At 38.3% G+C, this 22812-nt stretch overlaps 1 protein-coding gene across 1 annotated transcript in view; it reads right to left on the reverse strand.

Annotated features, from left to right (window-relative positions):
* The window catches only part of PHEX (phosphate regulating endopeptidase X-linked), a 99820-nt gene extending 78657 nt beyond the window's left edge, over window positions 1–21163 (reverse strand). The window contains exons 1-3 of the mRNA XM_069874069.1: window positions 20598–21163; window positions 16381–16449; window positions 14020–14181 (exon numbers count right to left, since the gene is read on the reverse strand). Of these exons, the coding sequence (XP_069730170.1) occupies window positions 14020–14181; window positions 16381–16449; window positions 20598–20709 (343 nt within the window). The 5' untranslated portion in view covers window positions 20710–21163. The remainder of the gene's footprint in view (window positions 1–14019; window positions 14182–16380; window positions 16450–20597) is intronic.
* Between the last annotated feature and the right edge of the window lie 1649 nt (window positions 21164–22812).

Raw genomic sequence — 22812 nt, forward strand, 5'->3', positions numbered from 1 at the left:
AGGCAGAAGCTGCTCAGCCTCCAGCCCCTGCCCTTTCCAGCAGCTTGCCAGAGTCCTCTCTTCAGTGCTAGCTTTCATGGGAGGCAGAAGTCCAGCTGGGTGGTACCACTAGATTCTGCAGCTGAGAATGGTCTGAGTTTGTCCTGCTCCATCCAGTATTAGGAGTTCACTGCTGGAGGTAGGATCTGAAGACAGTTATTTCCCAGGATTTCCCTAGTACCTTGCAGAATCTGTCATTCCACACCTCTCAGGTATTCCCCACCTGTGCTCATGTGGGCACTCAGTGGACCATATTGCTGGCCTCCAACTCTGTTAGTCAAAGAATACTCTACTGATGAGCAAATACCACTTATTCTCTCCCTCCAATTGCCTTAATAAAAACCCAAAACAAAACAAAATAACCAATCGATTCATTTCCTTGGATGCTTGAGACATGTAATGAGATCATTCCTTTCAAATTATGGATAAGATTTTCCCTAAAAATACTGCTGGACAGGATTCCCAATAGCTGTGGTTTCAAATCCTCAAAGCGTTAAGATTTCTCAGCTTGTTAAATATGATATACTGCCAATCTTTGACACATATCTTCAGCGTGCATAGTTCTTAGGAGAATAATCAGACCTGTTCACATTTTAAGAATAGCATTTTAAAACAAATTATAAATGAAACCTACATAAAACTGCAGATGAAAAAATACACTCCTATTAAAGCCATTGCAATAACTTCTGTTCCTTGCCAGTGAGCTGCACAGCCATGAAATTTTGAAGGTAATAAAAGTCAATGGCTAAAGCCTATCTAAAGCTCAGGAGAGATACAGAGGATGAGAGCCAATAAAATAAAATCAACTCTAGGAATACACCTGCACAAAGTCCTTTTAAAATCAGACCTGGTGTTTTCCCATCAAACCATCTTATTACCTGGCGGAATGAAGCTGTAACACTCCCTACAGTACTGCAAAGAATGAGGTGGAGTAAATGCTGCCAATTTGCTCAGAATTCATTTATGAAGAAAATTCTTGGTTCTGATGACATAAAATCCAGTGTTCAAACACAAAAACCTTAATAAGGTGGTTGAATCCTGTGGATGTTGAAATAGGGGTTGTGATCCATAAGAGGCTATAGAGACTCCTCAGCCTTAACCTCAAGCTTTCAGAAAGATTTAGAAGCTCAAACCTGGAGCCCTGGTCACATCCACTTCTGCATTATCTAATATAAAATCCAAATGCATGGTATAGAAAATATCTTTTTATTTAACTCGCAATTATATATAGATTTTACATGTCCCTTAATATTTAAATTCTTCAAAGAAGTACAAGAAAAGGCAAGAAACAATGTATACTAATCAAATATATGGGTAACAATTTGGTCTGATACAGGTTGCTGTATCCATGGAAAATTCACTACTGTGATCGAAACCAACGCAGACATATCAATCTATCTCTAAATCACCAATGTCACATACTGTGAGTATCCTGGACATAGTAGCAGGCTGTAACAGCCCCCTTCCTGCACTATCTAATGTGTGTGTTGGTGCACACAGAGCTCCCCAACACAGTAAATTGAAGGGCTGTAGCCCAGAGTCTCTGCTCTCTGAGAACCTCCACAAGTTGAACAGACCTGCTTCAGAGCTATCCTGAGCTCTCATCACTGTGGAGAGGCACACTCTGAAAAGTGCTCCACCTCTAGATGTGTGAGGAGGCACTTCAGGCTATCATCTGCACTGAGGGAGATGCCAACCAGTGACCAGCAGAGAGCAAAACTAGCCCCTCTAAAAAAAAATCAACCTTTAACTACAGCTGTCTGGGAAGACTGTCCTTCCACCTTGAAAAATTTTAAATGGCTTTAGATATCTTCTATTTGGATACCAGAATAAAAGCAAAAACTATGAGTTCTTTCAAGGGATAGGAAGAGAAAGACCACTGTAGACCAGTTAATGTTCAGCCTCATGGAATACCCATAGACCTGCTGTTCAGTTTCCTACTCTTTCCAAGCACGTGTTCTCAGCCCTCACTAAGGGGTTGTATGTATTCATACAAATCCACTGAAAATAAGTTCAGTCTAGTACATTTTTCTGAAGTCCAGTCTGGAATTAAAAATGATGGCCAAGTTAGGGAGATGAGATTTTCTGGCATTTTGGCTAAAACAGTTCACTCAATGCTGAGAAGAACATAGAGTTTGGGTTTTTTTGCAGCTTTCTTTTTTTTAAAAAAAAAACAACTTAGTTTTCTTGTTTCAAAATTAAAAGCTCCAACTTCCTATAAAAATCTTCCATTTAGGACTCCAAACATTAACTGAATTCAACTTGAATCTAAAGGCAGTTCCAACAACCAAAAAGCCAAATCCTCCACCAGAGATACTGACTGTGAAAGAAATTTTTTCAGCTTCCACCAGTATCTTTTAGATTCATCTTTAAATAAGAAGTGCTGGGAACAAATGGCTTTGACCAGACTAGGAAACATACAGCACTTCAACAATATTAAAATAAACCCCTTGAAATAATAGGTCATTCGTTAGGTCCCATGTAAATTTTACAGTGCTAGAGATGGAATAGCAATCTAGCTAGAGAGATTAAAAAAAGCACAACAGTCTAAGCTGATTTACAACTCTCTGAAAAAGCACAGGATCATTATTAACAGCAACCACAACTTAACAACTTTTCCCTGTTCTGCCTTAAATCACTAGCCTGCTGCAAATGCAAAACTGAATATCATAGACAAAAAACACCAGGGCAAGCAGAGTGAACCAGCATAGCTTAAGCCACCTTGAATATAAAGTCTGAGATCATATTTCTCCATGTACATGTTTGAATGGCTGTTGTAGCAAAGCAGCCCTTCTTTAGTCACGTCTTTTGTTTCCTTCACATTCAAATTAATTCCAAAGCAATTCCCTTTGGTATTAAAGGGATCTTGGCCTATGTTGCTAAGCTCAGCACCTCATTGTCCATGTTTGCATATGCACAGGTTGCCCAGATGCAAGATTTATGTTTCCCTTCACATAAAATTCAGCTATGGCAAGTATCAAAACCTATTAGTAATTCTGCTTTACAGTGCTGAAATAACATAACTCATCTCACTATGCAGCTACAACTTGCACAGTCAGAAACAGGGTGAAGGTGTTCGTGATATCCTAAACTTTCTGAGGTTGCAAACTGATTCATCATTCATTTCCTTCTACCAAGGGCCTGACAGTGCAGAGGTTCCCACTGCAAATCAAAGTACTTGTGCTTCTGGAAGCCCAGGCTAGATGAGCTTGCATCATTGCTCTCCCTGGCTCGTGTACAAAATGCTCAACATCAGCAACAAAAAACATGCCATAGCTGGCAATGATCCTCAGTTCTTAGATTTGTAGATGCTCAGCTAGACAGTCAAGGAAAAAAAAAACAACCTAAACTGCAGGGTGTTAAGGAGCTGGGTTTAGGAAGGAGGTTTATATTAAGGTGCCTTCAGATAGTGCTTTTCCAAGGCAAGAGGGCTAAAAAAGGCCAGCTTCCTGTGGTTCACTACCCTACAGTAAATAGCAATCATCTGCTGTTAAAAGTGAGAGCAAGGCACTTTACAAAGTAAACTTTGCTAGTATGTGTGGGTTTATTTAACTGCAGACTATTCTAAAGCTGCTAAGGATAGTCTTGTGACTGAGTGTTACCTTTAATCTTACTTTCCATTTCTAGCCCTTGTTGATTTTCCAGCCTACTGTCTTACACAGCTTCACTTTGGTTTTCAACCACTGTATTTTATTTATGGCACTGAGAAATTCTGCACCTTTGCCTCTTCTGACTTGGAATGCATGAAAAAGTGACTGTAGAGCCAGATTTGCAGGGAAAAGAAAGGTGTATACTGTTTATTCAGATTAGGAATATTGATTCACTATATCAGTGTACTGATCTGTAGATTGTATATATTCTGTATGCTATCAGTTTTCTACACATACAGTTAAGCTACATTTCTTAGAGCCTCTATGTGATTCAGTAAGCTTATTTCTTGTTCTAGAGGGAAAACTAAGTTTTCTCCACACTTTGCAGCCCTAGATATGGAGAATGTATTGTGCTAGTAAAAGCAGTAGCAGTATTTTTTCTGTTCATATTTGTCTTTATCCTTTTGCAGACATATCCTGTATGTGGAAAATACAAACTGAAGTGTTTGCATGGTTCTGCTTGATCATAATCTGATATGTATTATAATGCTTTGTATTTTGAAGAAAAACAGCTGCATCTCTAAATATCCCAGCGGGAATACATTCAGATTTAAACAAAAAAAGAGCTATACAAAAATTCCAAGAGAACATTCCGTTTCCTAGAAGGTTGTAACTCTGGAGGAGTGAAAAGCTAGCAGCAGACAAGTAGTTCAGCATGAGCTCCTAGGGCAATGCTAGAGCAAACAGCAGTGTTGGAACACGAAACCAGACAAGTATCAAAGTGGAGGGATGATCCTATTATTTTACACTGACTGATGAGATGGACTGCAACACTATCTGCCCTTTGGCTGCTGATATTTTGAAAACAATGTTGGGCAACTAGACCAGGTTCAAAAAAACATCACTACTATTTGGGCTTGTCTTTGGATGGAGTGGTTTCAGAAACAAAAGGCTGGGGAGGGAAGGAGGAGCTGTGCAATGAGAGAGCATGATTTGTCTCACAAAAGGTGGCAGAAGGGTGAGGGGATTACAGTATGAAAGTATTTTACCATTAAAAAATACTTGATGCCAAAGAGGTCTTTAGTCTATTGAAAAAAGGCACAAAGCAAGCCAACAGCTGGAAGATGAAGACAAATCCAGAAGTGACAGTGATTAACCACCAAGCAACCAGAGGAGATAGTGGCTTCTCTGCCCCTTAACATCTTCAAGACTTGATGCTTTTCTGGAAGATAAGTTTTACTCAATATGAATTATGTTTTATCCCAGCGCAAGCTACTGAGCTGCATTACATGGGTAATGTTATTCTCTGCGACACAAGAAAGGTTGCAGGAGATAATGTAATTGTTACTTCTCACATTGCACTCTATACATTTAGGATAAGGTTCTCAAAGTACTCTTAGACATGTGAGATCAAGCAGATACAGTCATTATCCATTGTAGCAGATAAATAAAGTGAGCCACAGAGAATTAATTCCTCCTTATATGTCAGAGTTCCACTGATGGGAACAGTTCTTCTTTATGAGCATAAAGATTGCTGAACCTGATGCAAACACTCCAAGAGCTTGATCGTTGAGATGGTGAAAGACCCTTAGTCCCTTTAATGTCAGTGACAGTGGGAGTTGCTTAGCATTGCCCAGATGTTGTTCAGTACCACAACTGAAAGCAATTTGTAATGTATTGTTTTCAGAAGCAAACAGAGAAAGCAGCCCAGGGGCTTCTCAGAGACCAGTGCGTACTTATTCACTGGGCCAAAAGCAGAAGGTGTTCTCTCATGAGCTACGTCTGCAGCAAGGGCCTATCAAAGCCTACCACAACAATATACTCTCCCTCTGGGATGGGTAGCAGTAGCTAGCAATCAGATATTGGCTCCATATTGCATGTTTATGAGCTTCAGTTTCTTAGACCAAAATGCAAGAACTCTACTTGTGGGAAGGGAGTTTCTTAGCAAACACCTGATAACAGAGAAGGTGGACTTCTCTTGCAGTTCTTGAGCAATGAAGACTATTCTTCTCACTCCCCTCCATGCTGCTTTACAGTGATGGGGGTCAGGTTTCTAAACTGATGAGAAGAATAATGAAAAGAGCTGTTCACCCATCTCCAGCTATCAGTCACAAGTTTTTCTTCCTTCCCAAGTTAACACTATTACGTGCTACCTCCTTGAAGAAGCAAATTCTAAGTTATCTTCTGAAAACCTGCAGAAGATCCTCTGATGTGAACAGTGGAACCAGACTGAGAGCAGTTTCTCCCACCACACACTCCGATGCAGCCTGGAAGCTGTCTCCGTGTACTCCTGAGAATTGTTGCTGCGTCGATGTGGTGAACTTTTCCTTCTCACCCTTCTCTCTCTTCTTGGACACCCCTTGGGACTTGGAGCGCCATCACCTGCACTGTGACCGAACCAACTGCACCTCGCTGGATTTGCGTTGGTGGTAACTAGCTGCGCCTCTACTGTTTCCTTGCTTAGGGATTTCTGACCTTTTCTTTCCTTTTCTTTCTGTCCTGTAACTGTTATCAGTTGTTCCAGAAAATAAAGCTCAAAGATTGTACGGCATCTGACCTTATTTGTGTCTTAATCTCACTCTTGGGATCGTTTTAAGAACCCTCCCCGATATTGGATCGGGACATTTTTTAAAAACAGCAAGATATTTTATTTAATCCTGTGAGGAATTCCCACCTAAAAGTAGAGAAAAACCTGTTCAAACCTTGGTTTGAGTTTGGCAATCAAATCAAACATGCAACACTTGTGTGCAGAATGTCATTCCCTGGACCATAAGATAATTAAGAACTATGGCAAAAGAGATCCTGAAAAGGAACTGTGGCACCTAAAGCTCACGAAGCCAACTGCACTTGTGCCATGTAAAGTCTCCAAGTGTGTCATGAAGGCACTGCCCTTTCTTCAAACTCCCAGTGCAGTGGATTTAAGAAGCCAAGTTCAGTATAGGTCACAAAGCATTGATTTGACCAGGAGGTCAAAGGGCACACAAAAAATACTTCCAAACCCTACTACTTTTATAGAAATCACAGTTAGACAAAAGTAGTCTTAATTACAGTAATGTGAGCTTACATGTTCCAAGAGTTACTATTTCAGAACGATTTAGGGTCAGCTGATGTTCATTTAGAGTATCTGGTTTCCAATTCCTTTTTTCAGAGCCTGAAGTTAAGTGAAGAAGAGCTCATAGTCATAAGTTTTATGGATGAAGGCCTATGAGGGGCACAGTGTTCTACCTCAAAATACAATCACTGGCCACAGCATCTAAAATTATACACAAGACTGTTGTGATCACTCGACCAATGGTAACTTCCCTATCTTTCTACTTGAAAGCAGGAGTTAACAGTTCATGACACAAACAGTCCAGGTTACAAAATAGTTAAAGAAGACAATCTGAAATTTATTTTTTTTTTCTCATCAGTTTGGAAAAATGACCCTTATATGTTGAGAGGGGTATAGAGAGGAGGATGAAGAACAAATATACAAATTTTTTTCCTAAAAGGAAATCACAGACTTCATTGACATATTTTTAAGCTGTATGTATTTCTTGGAAACAAAACAAGTAGAGTCAAACCAAGATTATTCTTAGAGTCAAATCTGTTCTCTCAGAGCACTCTACTGAAAAAGACATGGACATCTGCTGTAGGATGCAACGTTTAATGTTTCAATACAACTTTAACTCTTTTAGTAAGTTTATTAGCAGAGGTCAAACTTCTATATGAATCCACCTGCCTAGTTTCCATTTCAGAAATTGCCAAGTTTCCATTTCATTTGCATTTGGAAGCCCCAGGGGAAGAGCAGAGTGAGTTCTCACCTGACCAAACCTCAATGGAGGGTTCAGAAGCCTACTTAGAGCTCTCTTCTGAAACTAGTGTAACCCAACTTCAAATACATAATTTGAAGGCCTAATTAAATTCCTTTATGCCTTTAAAACATGTGTTCTTCAGAGAATCTCTCCTATTGTGCAACTTTATCATACAGTATAATCCATTTACTCTACTAACAATTGATAGTGATATTTAGGGTTTTGGATGCTTCCCTTGAATATGAACTAACTTGAATTTATTTATTTTTGTAAACTACCAGGTCTGCTAATTGTTCTCAGTGCTTCTTTCTAGTTCAGGCGTCTGGTGCACAGCACAATGTGCAGCCTGGAGTTCTCATAGCCACCAGACTCCTTACAAGATATGAGTTGCAAATGATTTGTTTTTAAATAAAATTTTACAGGATCCTAAAGTAAGAAAATACACTGTTTAAAGATATAATTTTCATTCCTTCACATCTAAAAAGAAAGTGAAAAATTCTCTCACCATTGTAGTTTTGTTTTTGTTTTTTTTTAAATACTAGAACCTTACTGACATTAAGGCTCTTCCCTTTTTTACTTCTTGGTGGTTGTAAATATTGCTTAGCTTCAGAGGACTGGAAGGGAAGCAATCTGAGCCAATACACTACAAAAATTATTTAAATGCATTTTACAAACACCTGTTTTGAATTTCTAACTCATTATGGCCCAGATCTCTCTACCGTTTGCTAAATATGCGTATGGGTAAATGAACTAGCATCAAAGGCTTGCAAAAACCCTCTCTGTATGCTTAAAACTTTCCTTGCTTAAATAAAGCTTTTCCCTTTGAGCCCAAAATAAAATAAATAGCAAGTCAATACACTTTTCTGGTGCTTCTAATGTGGCTTTTAAATTTTACCAAAGCATATATTATTTCTACTTTCACATATTTTGTGTTCCCTCCTTAATCAGCTTTCTACTACTTTCTTAGAATTTTTTTCTCTCAGTTCCCCATTGTAAATACTCGAGTCACTTACTAGCATACATGAGGACTCCCAATAATCACTCCAAGCAACTTTCACAACAGCAAACTCCTTGTTCACATGGACATGTGAAACAATGCAGGGCATTAGACACAGACCAGATTGTCTTACCACCCACCACATTGTACATTTCCACCTCTTTGGAAGGCAGAAGCATCGAGGAGGTGAATGGGGTTATCGGTCCCTTTTGGAAGGCCTTGTGTTATCTTACAAAGCCTCAGATATTCCTTGAATATAATAGTTTCCATATTTTCAAACCAGTAACTTTTTTTTCTTAATAAAAACCACCAGTGTATTCTGCAGCTCCAGGAGCTCGTTCCTCAGAATTGTCTTTGTGGACCTGATATCCTAATCTAGCCTTGTTTTGATAAACTGCGTCTCCTCCACCCCTTGTTTTATTTCGTGGATTTAGAGGAAGAGGGTGGGTTGTTTGTTTTAGTTTTTTTAAAAAACATTTAATGATGATAAACACATCAGTAATTAATTCAGGCAAACGTATTTCATATTTGATGCAAGTAATGTCCATCAGCCTATTTCTTGATGACATCGTACATCTCATCGTGGTTAGACTAGCGACTCTTGAAAATAACCAGCCTATTGTTATTAATCCCTCTGACATTCTGATAGAACATTTAATCATTATGAATTAATTATGTATTAATGAGGATGTAATTAATATGATATACACAGGAAGTCATGAATAGTAATTAACCAATTCATATATGTTCTAATTCCCCAGGAAGATAAAGTAAATCAAACAAATGTTCTCAAACATGAAAGGACACTGTATTTATTCAAATAAAACCAACTAATATAGTGACATTTTAGGGTTGTTCCTCAAGAAGAAATTCTACAATCCTTTTCTTCAATATCCATTTTACAATGCAGAAGTTGTCATAGAAATTCGAGAAACACCTACATATGTCTGTACCTTTGACAGGAGATCCATTTGTAGTAGAAAAGACCGAGCAAAAAAGTGTTAAGCACTGTTGTTGTTTGCTGCTATATTGTTATCCAGAAACAGCTGTCCAACAAGAAGATATTGGAGGCCATAAATAAATGTCCTTTGGTTTTTGTGGGGTTTTTTAATTACTGCTGGTGTTCTCTCTCCTACTTGGGACAGCTCTCAACTAGCTACCTCTGAAGGAAGAAATCACCAAAGACAGATCAGCTAATGCAGAAACCTTGGGATGTCAACAGCTACATTACAGATTTCATGGGCCACATCCAAGTCATCCTAGTGGTCCCAACCAAGCCCCTGTTGAAGAATGGGAGAGGCCCTAAAGAACCCTCTGTGCAGAACACTCAACCCCAACAGCAGCCACACAACATCATATTCTGGGATTTGTCTGAAAGGACTATACAATGGTCAAGTAGTATAAATTTCCATACTGAAATATTTTTACCTTACTGGTTCTGCTTAAAAAATTATTTATTTTATAAGAAAACCACTGCAGATTATCTTGGGAAAATCTGTCTATGCTGCCAAGTTATTTTGTTTGCTGTCTGTCTCGTGCTTTAAAAATCCACACACCATATCCTCCTAAAAGGCATCAATTTCTTTCTCTTTGCCACATTGGAAACTCCTCACATTAAATTGACTGGCATTCACAAAATAGCCACGCTAGAAAGCTTAGCACAGCAAGCTAGTCTGAAGTAGGTGTCTCACTGGGCCAGAATCAGTACAGAGACTTAATCTGCAAACTGGTTTCCACAGATATAAATTAAATTTAAGAGGTCCGGAAGAATCAGCTCCTTTGCTGAGATGCAGGAATGTTTGCATCGTTGGTTGTTTTGTTAGGTTTGGGTTTTTTTTTATTTATTGCTTCCTGCATGGTCACTTGAAAAAAACCAAAACAAAACAGCTGTATGTCATTGTTCTGCAGACTTCAGAGAAAGGAAAAGAGACTGCTTGGTTCATGATCAACATTCACAACAGGTAATAGGCACTGATTTACTTGCCTCAGACTTCCAGTTCTGAATTATTCAGCAAAATCCACTTACACTTTAATGGTAAGGCAATAGTGCTCTTAAACTCTTAATTAAGGTCATCAGTCAAAATGGAAAAACTCAGCAGGAACACAAATAGCTTTGCAGGAAATGTAATGGTAAGTGAAAAATATTTATTAACTCACAGACACATTGCAATCTCAGTGTGACATAAGGCTGAAAGAGATGCAGTTTGAAATGGGTTTTGTTCATGCAACAGGTGCCACAATCAAACCATTTTTTCCATTTTGAAGGACTCCCAAGAGATTCATCAGAGGCCTATTGGTCCTAAAAGAGGTGACTCTTAATCAGTGAAAGTCACTTCTTAACAAGCTTGCAGTGTATCTGCAAATGAAAGGCTGGCTTCAAGTCAGAGAGGGTCTGATCTAGCCACAAACGTTTAAGTGGAAGTAGAACTACCTTGGTCCTCCCCAGGACAGTTCTATAAGGAACCAACAGATTTTAACCTAAATATTAGATGTCCATTACCTGGATCTGGGTAAAAGCAAAAGTGTCTGCCTTTGTAATTTTGTTGACTATCTACAATTGTCTCCTGTACTTTCCTCTACAATATGTGAAATTCTGCTATTGTTGATGTTCAAGGAAAGACCTACCATTGCTTTTATTAGGGTAGGATTTTGTATAGCCAGGAGATCAAAGTGAGTTACACATATGGTTTGTGGATTCATCTGAGAGCAGAAAAATAAATCCAAGTGAACCTCAAACAAAGGATGGAAAAGAAATTAAAGGGGAAATGATGATATAATTTTAGTTTGAATCTATCCTAAGACAGCTAGCAAAAGCCATAGGGGAATAATACGTATGGGGTTTTTCCTAGCACATTATAAACCCAAATCTTACAAAAAAACCAGGATTTTTAACTATCACAGTAATTTTCATAAAACTAGAAGAACTCTGAAATAAATGTTTCTTGTTCTGTTCCTCCAATCAGCCAGAGATATGTAGACAAAAAAAAATCTACCACTTAGTAGTTCTCAGCTATTTTCCACTGACCCATCGCCATTCCTTTCTGGCATTCCCAATTAAAACACCAAAATCCTTCACTGATACAGAAAATGTTCTACCCTTTAATCCAACACCTAAATTCAAACCTGACAATATTTAATGCAGAGTTCTATACATTATACAGCTACACCTACTATTTTTTTGGTAAGGCAAAACTAATTCTTACACTTGGTATCCATTTTCAACTGGACGGTGCTACAACCTTCTGTAGCCAAGTGTCCCTGCACGAAAAATGAAGTTTCCAGAAGATTGAAGATACTCTTGTGTGACCACAGCCATATACATGTTTTTGCACAAATACACAAATTTTTTCTGCCTAAGGCTCAGGAACATTCAGGGACCAGAAACAGATTAGATGTTCAAATCATTTAAGTAACAGCATTTTTTAATATATTGCCTGAATAAATACTTCCATCTGTATCACACCATCAAAGAATATCAAATATGAAAAATGAGGCTCTCTGGACAAACAATTTTATCACTTTAAGATTAATAGTTTTCTTTAATATGATAAATATGATATGATAAATATTCCAGAACAGGGAACTTGTGTAATAATCAGCTCTTTAAATACTGGGGCTTTTTTAATCTACTGAGTGTCCAATAGGGACATTTACAATGAAGTTCAAAGTTCCACTAAGAGTTCTTTAGGAAGGAGAGATTAAATTGGCTTGCAAGGTCTGATCTGCCGTATATGTTTCTCTGTGCAAGAGATTTTTATCTTGCTAGAACTTTCGATTCCACAAAGGAATAACTGAGACCATCAAGTTCATTTATTGGAGTGACTCAAGTTAAACCACGAGCATACATCAAGGCTGCAGTTATGCCTTGCAATTTCAGCTACCAACAGTGACAGGTTTTTTTCCTTTTCCTGTTTTAATTACCAAGAATACATTTTGGAAACCTATTAAGTAAAAAGTTAACTGGGAGATGACAAATGTTATATTAAATAAACCCCACTACACCACTCCACATTTCACATCCTTGTCCCTGTACCACACCAAGGAGCAGTTTAGGCCTCCTATTAAAGCAGTTATCAGTCATTTCATTACATTGCTTTTTTGATATGGAGTTTCCATTAAGCAAATACTTCTCACTTAGATGTTTCTTTCTTTGTCTTGGATTTCCTAGCTAGGGATTAGCAACTTCTAAAGGGACTGCAGTAAGAAAACCATATAAAAATGTGGCTTAACATGATGTCCTTGATTACGCTCTGTAAAAAGAGGAAATTAAGGATGAAAGTCACAGTTTGCTACTCTATATTCAATTAAGACTGGCTTCTTTGTGGTTCTGGTTCATGCAGGATATGCAGTTATCTAATATAGCCTGATCCCAGCAGCAGAACAATTAAAATGCAAAGCATAATTTGAAACAGGCCCTGGCAATATTTTTTTTTATTTGGCTGTGACATCTTCAGCAGTCTTAAAACAGCAATCATCAGATGATAACCTACACTGAAATTTCAAACACGTATTCTGAAGCTGAATGTAGCTTTTCAAATCCTTAATGATGTGAAAATCAAATACAATATGACTGAAAAAGCAAGTAGAGAACGGCTTTGATGCTTACACATGCACATATGTACAAAATCTAAGAGAAAAATAAATGCTATGCAAGGTCCTAGAACTGACCTCTGTTCTGTGGTGAGCTCAAAGCAGGCATTTATGTCAACTAATAGGTCAATAACCTGGTCAAGGTGTGCAGTGCTCAAGCACACCACCAATAATAATAAATCTTGCACATCTCCCTTCTTTTGCGCAACTCATTTTTAGGGAAGATGATTATAAGAATCTGGCAGGATTTTTCTGCCTAACAACAATCATTACTCTTTCTTCCTAGTTGGTCTGTAGAGCTTGCTGATGAGGTGGCCTTGCTGCAGAGCATAGCTCAAAGTCAAGTCACACGCAAACTAAAATACCTCTCTTCCTACACATTTCCACCCTGAGGCTATTTTTTCCTCCACATATACATTCTTAAGCAGCCTTCTATTTCACTGATGACAGGTCAGGTATTCCAACAGCAGCTTGAATGGCAGCCTGAAGGAAACACAATATCCAAACAACCTCTGTCTACAGAAGTCTATAAATTGCTTCCTGCCAAGAGCTAGGTAAGTATACTAGAGAATATCACACTGTTTTTACCGTATTATATGCTTTTCCTGATATTGACCACTGTTATAGACAGACTACTGTCCTAGGATGCTGTTTGTCTGATCTGGGACATTCTTAAACGTCTGTGCTCTCATCTACCCATCTACTGCAAGGGGGAAAATGTTCAAATCCTGCCCCCTGGTATAAGAAGTATCCTTTTGTTCCTCAATTCTTAACTCATAGAGTTGCCAGCAGTCATATTCTTCCTTCCAAATTCTGTTTAAGTTATGATTCATTATCTCTCAATATTACTTTCAATAAAACCCAACAAAAATGTAGAATGTTAAGTCGGGCTGTTGGATATTGTCCAATGATGAGAAAGGAGCGTAGAGTCTTTATTCATTTCAAAACCAGCCAGTTAACAAACTACACTGACAAGCCAACCAATCGTTTCCAGAAATGACATACTTACCCTTTAGCTTGAGGTCTACATTGTGTCGCAGCCAAGGATAAACACCATAGTTTGACATGTCTTCAGGAATAGGGTGATTATATATCCAGCCATCACATGCAAATCGATAAAAGTTCTCACATGGATCTACAGATTGATTTATCTTGCTTAAGATGGCAGCAGCTGTAAAAAAGACATTGCACGGATTTTGTGGGACACTTTTTCCTAAACATATGATTACACAAGCCCACAGTCCAGAAATTATGATTAACATTTACCAGTCTCTGCAACGTGATGCTGACCTCAATTGCAAGCTACATCTTGCTGTTCTAGGACTGATGTGTGCCCCATTCTCTGCCATCTTTTAAAAAGCAGCAAGAATGCCACCCAGTTTCTGTAGCATCTAACAGTGCCTACATGAAAAGCAAAAAAAACCCACCCAAAATATCCACAATGAATGTTCTAGAGCACCATACAGCAATGACCACTGAACCTAGCAGATACCTGAAGACAGGCTCTCCGCTGTTGCCCTGACAGAATTAATTGCCTGAGGAATTTAGTAGCAATATATATCAAGCAGATTGTAATTAGCATTCCAGAAATTATGCAGTGTTTACCTTTAGCTGAATAGCTGCACAAGAAAACAAATCAAGTCTGATCTACCATTCATTGCAAAACATAAATTGTAGTATTTGCAGATTCATTTTGTGACTGCATCCCCACAAGCTATGCAGGTGAGACTGGTAAGAGAGAGATCAGTCTGACATGCCAGAAACTTAATAACTTTTGAGTATCTAAGCAAATAATCATGAATTATTGGTATTGTGGCATAAATCTGCATGGGTTGAATAATACAGAATATGTGGATATAGGACATTTTTTGGCTAAACAACTATGTGTTTTGAGGCTTATCCAATTAACTGATTAAAAATGGTAGCAGGTAACGTGATAAACTTTATAGACCTCATGGTACTACTCCTAGCATCCAGTAAGTCTTCTTTAGGCACTTAGAGTAACTCTTCCTATGACAGTTCTATGTCTCAGCTGTAATTCTCTTTCTCACCTTAGAAACTCTCCTACTGACTATATTGAACACATTTTAGTCCTTGACAATTTTCTATCACTCCTGAAAAGCTGTTCAGCAAGGTAGAGCTCAGGTCTCAAGACACTATGTAGTCACTACACAGTCCACTGAGCTAAAACAGTCAGGTCATGTAGGTATCCAAGTCTGCTTTGGTGCAAAATCCCAACTTCTGTGGAGCTTCCAAAAAATTTCATGTTGTTTTGTGTGAGAAGAAGCCAATTCAGATTCAAACTTTTTAAGTCACATTTTTGTGTTCAAGAGCTCAAGAAGAAGCCAACAAGCTTTTGGGGATGTAGGGGTAGGGGTGGTATTATGACTAGTCATCCCAATTTACTTAGATACTTGCCCTAATTCAAGAATCAGTTCTGGAGGGTGGTGCCCATGGTGGCCAAGAGCACTGCCAGTGCAGTGTAGGGTGGAGTGGAAGAATAATGGCAAGAAATATTCTGTTAATGTTGAGATCTACAAAGTTTTCAGTTTCTAGAGCTCCGCAGAACTTGTCAAGGTTTCAAATACATGACAAACACCTCACAGTATCATCTTAATATGGTTCGGAATGGAAATAAATACTCTTATAACTTCACAAAATGACCACTTTTTTTGCAATAGAACAACTCTGGGGCAGACTTCTAGATGTGATAACTAGATGTGATAACTATCATTACATTAAATGATAAAACTCTCCTTTATATAGTGTGGACAAAACTCTCTCAAAACTGACCCGTGCAAAGTAGGGCTCTTTCAGGTCCTACCAAGCCTGGTTCCTTTAGCTTGCATTTAATATTAATGCATGTCACAGCTCTGTAAGGGTTACCACATGTGACTGTGTGGGGGAAAGCCTCCTAATACGGAAGTAGCTGCAGATTTTGTGTTGTAATCACCATATTACAGATGTGCAAGTCTATGCGAGACCTGGCCCTAAAGCTTCTCCGTGCTTAGTGATTCACTTGTTCATTTTCTGACTGCTGGGAAGGACATAAGAAAATACATCTGAAGGTCAATTTACCCAACATTTTGCTTCCTATGTAAAAAAATAAATACAGCCTATGGGAAACTTTGACTTAACCTGGATAGGAGAGGGTTAAAACAATTTAAAACATGAATTTTAACCACAGAAAGTAAACAGATCTACAGCAACTTAAACAGTGACTTTTTTAAAAGTTTGGAGGTTGTTTCCCTCCTCCTTAATAATGAAGCTTTCTGAGTAAAATGTATCATGGAAAAAAATTAAAGCATATAAATATCTCATTAACATGTTATAATCATGATATAATAGAGAGGATAAAATTGTTCCTTACCAGCTTCAATGCATTCTGAGGTCAAACAGTACTGTTGCTTTGGACGAAACTTTATGAGGCCTTGGCTAACTGCAAAATGGAAAACCATAATGAGATTGCTCGTAACGAATTTTTACCATTGCAGCCAAATGTTATATTGTTGATCACTTAAATGTCAGTGAAAGCCCTGTCCCTAATGCATCTCTGACTGCACTGATTTAAATCAGTTAGACTGTATATTAAGCAAATAATGCAGCTCATAACAAATTATTTTCCCTTTCTGTGCCTGCTTTCTCCTTTCTCTGTCTTTGCTCATGGGCAGCATGGAGTAAGGGCTGTCTCTCCCTGTACATTTGCACAGTGACTGGAGTAATAACACCTGAGCCTTACTTGCTGACAGGGAGCACCACCATGATACAAACAATTGATCATTGTTGCTATCATCCTCCAGAGATGCACCTTTCACAGCTCGCAATTGAACATGGAGATATCTAGACACCTACGGTTTCCACAGCTCCTCATGGGCTGCAGGGCTCACACTACCCTGCTGCACCTCCTCCTGAAGCAGCACTGCACTGCCTGGCCCTGCTAGCATGATTCAGCCCCAAAGGGATGCTTTCAGGATCCCATTATTCCAGCTTGAAATAAACTAGATATGATTTTATAAGGCACAGTGCCATTCCCGACTAAACTGGCTCCAAGAAGTATTGTGTTTGCTTCCAAAATCCTTGATGATAAGAACTATGAAATTGTCAAATAATTTTGTGGATCTTTTAAAAATGCATATTGCAGCCACCACTGAAATATAAGCATAAGAATTGCCAATTTCAGACGTTGCTGTCAAATAAGCAGATAACTGATACTTGGGATTAGGATGGCAGAGTCCCAAAGGGTACCTGAAATATAACGCAGTAGATGTGCTCGGTAGACATAAAGAAATGTCTCATTATATCCGTTATCTTAATAACTCAGTCCATGACAAATACAAAAAACAAGAAAAAAAACCCAATAACAATGTAATATATAAAGGTACTGTAGCTTTACCAGTGCTGACAGTTACAAAGCAATTTCTCATGTAGCTATATAATGTTCAAAAGGGATAGGAAAATGGGAAAATTTTACTAGGAAAAAACTAAAGCTACAATTTAATATAAAGGTGTTTCATCTCTTCCAACCTCATAGATTTAATGACAATTAATGTCAGAAATGGCTGGATTTCAATCAATTTTTCTTAGAAACTGAAAATGTAAACCTATTTCTGGACTACTTTACCAAAGCTTACATTGACCCATTGGAACACAACACCTCAACTACCTTTGTAAGTTAGCCAAGAAATACATGAGATTTTGAGGCATATAAAGATTGTAATTGGAGTATTGAAGAATAGCAGAAAACAGAGGCATGGAAGTCTCCAGGACATAATTTTGAGGGATACGGAGTACAAATAATAGATAATGTTCCTGTTAATTAAGGGTTGCACTCCTCATGACTCACCTTTTCCCTGCTTTAAATTTAGCCTTTTGAGAACCAATTCAGATCTCGAAAAGTCTGTTTGATTAGTTTTCTTAACAAAGCAGAGAAAAGATGGAAAATCTCAGACACCATTTAATTCTTTTGCACTTGATGGAAAACAAGGAAGTACAAAAAAAGAATAAGCAAAGAACCTGAAGTAGTCCTTGAGGCTCTGATGCTTGTAAATAAAAGCAAAATAAGATTTCAGCTGGGTTTGTTTCATTTACAACTTCATCATTACAGCAAATTAAAAATAAATTATTTGGCAGTAATATCTCCCTTTTAATTAATGGCTTTTAATTTAATTTTGATTAAAATCTTTGCCTGGTTTTGTTCTCTTGCCTTTTTGGTTTTGCTGCTAAGAGAACTAACCATTACATTATTAGTTACAGTTGGGGTTATAACACTCAGTGTCCTGACTTCTTCCTTTAGAAGCCTGTTTCCAAATTCTTAAGCAAATATACATCATAATTAAGTTCTCAAAATAAATCTTAAAGGGAGAAAAGCATACAAATATGCTGACACATATAATGTGGACACTCCTATAATCTGAGAAGTCCAAAAGGATAAGAAGTCAGGAGGTAAGGCTACTAAATTGAGGTTCAAAGATGCCTGACTTTTTCCCACAGGGAACTGGAAAGAGATGTGCAAATTCCATTTGCTCTGGCTCCAGCTTCCCAGGAAAGGTAGCTCCTGTCCTGCCACAGCCCAAAGCACTGTTGCAGGCAGGACCCTACATTATGCCAAGTGACTCCCCTGGTAGCTCCCCGCTGAAGTCATTGTATGGCTACAGCCACTACAAACAAGTAACAATAGATAAAAGTACATGATTCTCCCAGATTCCTCTTAGAGCTGAAGGAGCTCTGAGAAGAAGAGACAAGAGAGGCAGAAGGTGGCTGCATTTCATGACTCAGACAAGAAAAATGAAGGGAAACTACATCAGATCTCTAGAAACGGTAAGTTTTGCTGATTGAAAGAAAACTGAAACAAAGGTCATCTTGAGGTGCCTGAAACATTTCACATGTCCAGAAATAATGGTCTCCTTTTGTACAGTTTAACAAAACTAAAAAAGAGTTAAACTCGAACTTGCAAAGAAAACACAGTGTCACAATGAAACATGGAAACATTACACTGAAAAATGTTAAACCAAAGTAATTTAACTTTTTCCTTTATTTGTTTGGTTGAAAACCTCAGATAATTTCCAAACCAATTCTAAATATATTTTTGTTGACCCAAGGCCAGCATTTTGTGTTTCTTAGCAGTTGTGTCAATGACAATTTTGACACTGAAATCCTGGCTACGGAATAGGCCTCAGCACACTTAGAAAACTGTTTCTAGGAATTAATATATCTGCTTGAATTTTCAAGTCTGGTCTGCAGATAAAGCACTTCTATCTCTGACAAAATATGGTAGCAAATGTCTATTGCTTTTTAGAAACAATAAACAATCTAGCGCTAAAAAAAAGAATAAATAAGGTCTCTCCATTACTCTCTGGTGTTCAATATTGTATTCTTTATTTTTCATCTAGAAAAAAATTTTGCACTTAGAAGTTGAAGATGCAATCCCGCTCACATTTATAAAGAATATTGTTGAATTGAGTGGGATTACCCATACACACACAAGTTACCTGCCTGTGGATGTTTGTAGAACTTGCTATAGAGCAGAAAAGCAGTAACCAAGTGTGAGCCTGATGCTTTAAGTATTCTGTGGAAAACCTAGTGCAATTTTTCCTGCTATTATAAACACAGCAGACCTTTCAAACAAGATCACAAGATCCTTAAGGATCTGAGGAAAGAAAATGATATGCTTAGAGGTTAGGTTCCCTTCCGTCCAGAGAAATCTGTGTTGCTCTAAAGAAATGAAAAGTTAGGCTGAATTATTCCAAAAGAGGATCTGTCTCTGCAAGGATACAATGCTGCTTTCTCTTCTTTGCCTTGTAATTTCCGAGTGAAGTTATACTTCTACACATAATTTTATAGGTGTAGCTATATGCTTCCGTGTGATATTCCAGCAAAACCAATCTACAGATTATTACATATCCAGACGATTCCATATCCAGACAGAAAAAACTAATTCCTTCTCTATTGTGTTCAGTTACAGCTTATAAATCTGAGCAAAACATTTTAATTTCATCACTGATATATTCCTTATGATTTTTGCAAGGAGGACTTTGCAATTCACCATAGAAGAACAGAAACATCTTAAAAATGTGCAAGCATATGCACTATTGAAGTCTTCAACAGGAACTTTAGTCAAACCCTAAATGAAAACCAAATGAAGGAAAACCCAAAAGATTCCATAAAATGTGTGCATTACAGATTCATATTAGGAAAGGAAGAATATTAGCTGGCATCGGTCACAATTGGCAAGTTCGCAATTAGCATCATTAATGTGCATAATCTCACCCATTTCTCCTCATTCTGCAAAGAACACAATTCTGCCTAGAACACATCCAACTGATCATCCAAATTCAATTAAAAAATCAAATTCATTTAAATTCAGCAGTCAAAAGTTATATGAGCTCACATTGCAGTTTCTAACTTCTACGATCCCACAATAAATCCCTTTCCTAACACATTTCCATTTCAGGGTAAATATAAAACCGGGGAGGGGAGAAGAAAAAGGGACCAAGATTTTCACCAAAACATTTTGTAGAACACGCACACACAGAGAACGGATAGGCTGGGGAGGGCTACATTCAGGTTAGCTTTGACTTTTTCACTTACCCAAGAAAAGCATCGTGCCAAGTACAACGGTGCCACTTACAAAGATGCCAAGGGCGATCCGTGTGGCTTTGCTGGCTGCTCTCCTAGCCTCGGGTACCACCTCTCCTTCCATTGTGATGGCTTGAGATGGGCTCACTCTTGCAGAAGTCTAGTTTTCCTCTGCTGTTGTGGTATCAGTATTTCAACTGTTCGCAAACTGCAGCCATGAGCTCTCCTCCTCCTCTCTGCTATTTACAACTCCAGGTTTCTGCCGTGAACCATTTCCTAGGCACTTCCTGCTCTCTCTCTCTCTCTCTCAAAGGAAAATAATGTGTAATATAGTAGTTCTCTCCTACGTTTTCCTCTGACCAGGAGGAGGAAAGGCAAGCAGCGGCCACTGTACAGCCCTTGCTGCCTCTAGAGGCTCTAGGAGCCAATCATTCAGCAGTCCCCCTTATCAGGGGTTGCGAACAGGAGGATTTCACAACATTGCTGAACAGATGTTTTAGCTATTTAAACATATAGCAGTAAACCCTTTACAAACAAAGCAGGATTTCTGAAAACTTTTACAAACAGAATACTGATGGAAGGTTTTCTTTTTTTCCCTTGTGCATATTTAAAAAAACTGATTGTCTGGTAAGTAAAGTTTCCTGCGTTTATACTATTCCTGCTGCATCTATTGGCTTCACCAGAAGAGATACCCATTCAGCGGACAAATCCATTCTTAAAGCTTCCTAAAAGCTCTTAGAATATCATGTAGCATTTTATTTTGGGAATTTGGTATGTGACACTGTGTGCCAAAAATCACAGCCATGCAGCACAAAGCAATAATCAGCACAACCTACAGAATAGTGCTGCTTTAAAAGCCAGTTGATTTTTTTTTCAGGCAAGAAATTTCAGTCCTTGTGGATACACAATGAACCTTAGAAGATCATCCTGTGCTTTCAAGCCAAGTACTACTATGAACTTAGTGGAAAGTATCTACTTGGCACTTCAAGTTGGTGCGGAATAATGAAAAAAATAAAAAGCCTTATTTTTATGGATTTCAGAAATAAGAAAAAAAAATACCCTCATTTCTTATTTCCATTCCTCTTCAGCAGCAAGATCCAGGAGGGCATTCTCATCCCTGCTTGGCACAGAGCAGGAAAAAAAGCATTTGTTTATTTTCATTTGCCTACTTGTCCCACATTTAACCCACAATTTTTGGCATCCATCAGCTGAGGAAGAAGACTGAAATGATAACACAGAACCAGAAGGAACACATACCTAAGTGGTACAAAAGTTACTGTTCATGCATGAATGATTCTATGGGAGTGTGCAGATCCCTGATTATAAACAATCCACAGCACAAATCCATTACCAGCACAGGTTTGAGAAGGTATTTAAATGACCTTTATTTTAGTGTTGTTGAATCTTCATATCAGAAATCACTAGCAGTCTCAAAGGTGCTGTCAAAAGGGCAGGGTGTTGACACAGAAAATGCATGGGCATGCTGTGATCTCAACACTTAATCAACTTTGCCCATGATCCAAATGCTGAGTAAATCTCAAAAGGACTTTTTCACAGGCCTTTGCTGTTGGTTGTCTGATGGTTTTCCTTCTATGTCTGTGTTGAACCACTGACAGCACAAATGCTCAACAGTTATTAGACCTATGCATACTGTCCATCAGCTTTATTTCCCCCCCCAACCAACATTAAAAAAATCACACCCCTACTCAAATTCTCCATATCTTGTAATTTTAAAGTTTTGCTCACTAGAGAAGTACTAGTATGTACTGAATATCATGCTCTATTAGTCTTTTACTAACAATAATTAGCATTCAAGGTATGATCTCTTCCTAGGACAACATCAGGCCAGAAACCAAGAACAGCTGTCAACAGTGCAAAGAAGCAACCAGTTATTTCCCTTAGAAAAATTGTGGGGGGAAGAAGGAAAAAGGAGATAGGGAAACAAAAAGAGGGAGAGGCTGGACAATTCAGTCCCTTCTGTCAAACAGCCTAAGAGAAGGGTGAGGGCTATAGGAACATGGATAGATCCCAACAAGAACCAGCAAGCTTCAAATACAAGACTCCTATAGAGAGTCAGCCCCAAGCGGCGCATGGTCTTCCTGCAAGAAAATCACAAATCTGCTGCCAGCAACACAACGGCTTCTTTAAGTTTGGGGTTGTGCACTTACTTACACTGTGGCATAGTGTAAGTGCCCTTCCTTCTGTCTGTAGAGCTTGGTTGTGGTCA

This window comes from Phaenicophaeus curvirostris, chromosome 1, assembly GCF_032191515.1.
Source record: "Phaenicophaeus curvirostris isolate KB17595 chromosome 1, BPBGC_Pcur_1.0, whole genome shotgun sequence".
Taxonomy (NCBI): Eukaryota; Metazoa; Chordata; class Aves; order Cuculiformes; family Cuculidae; genus Phaenicophaeus; species Phaenicophaeus curvirostris.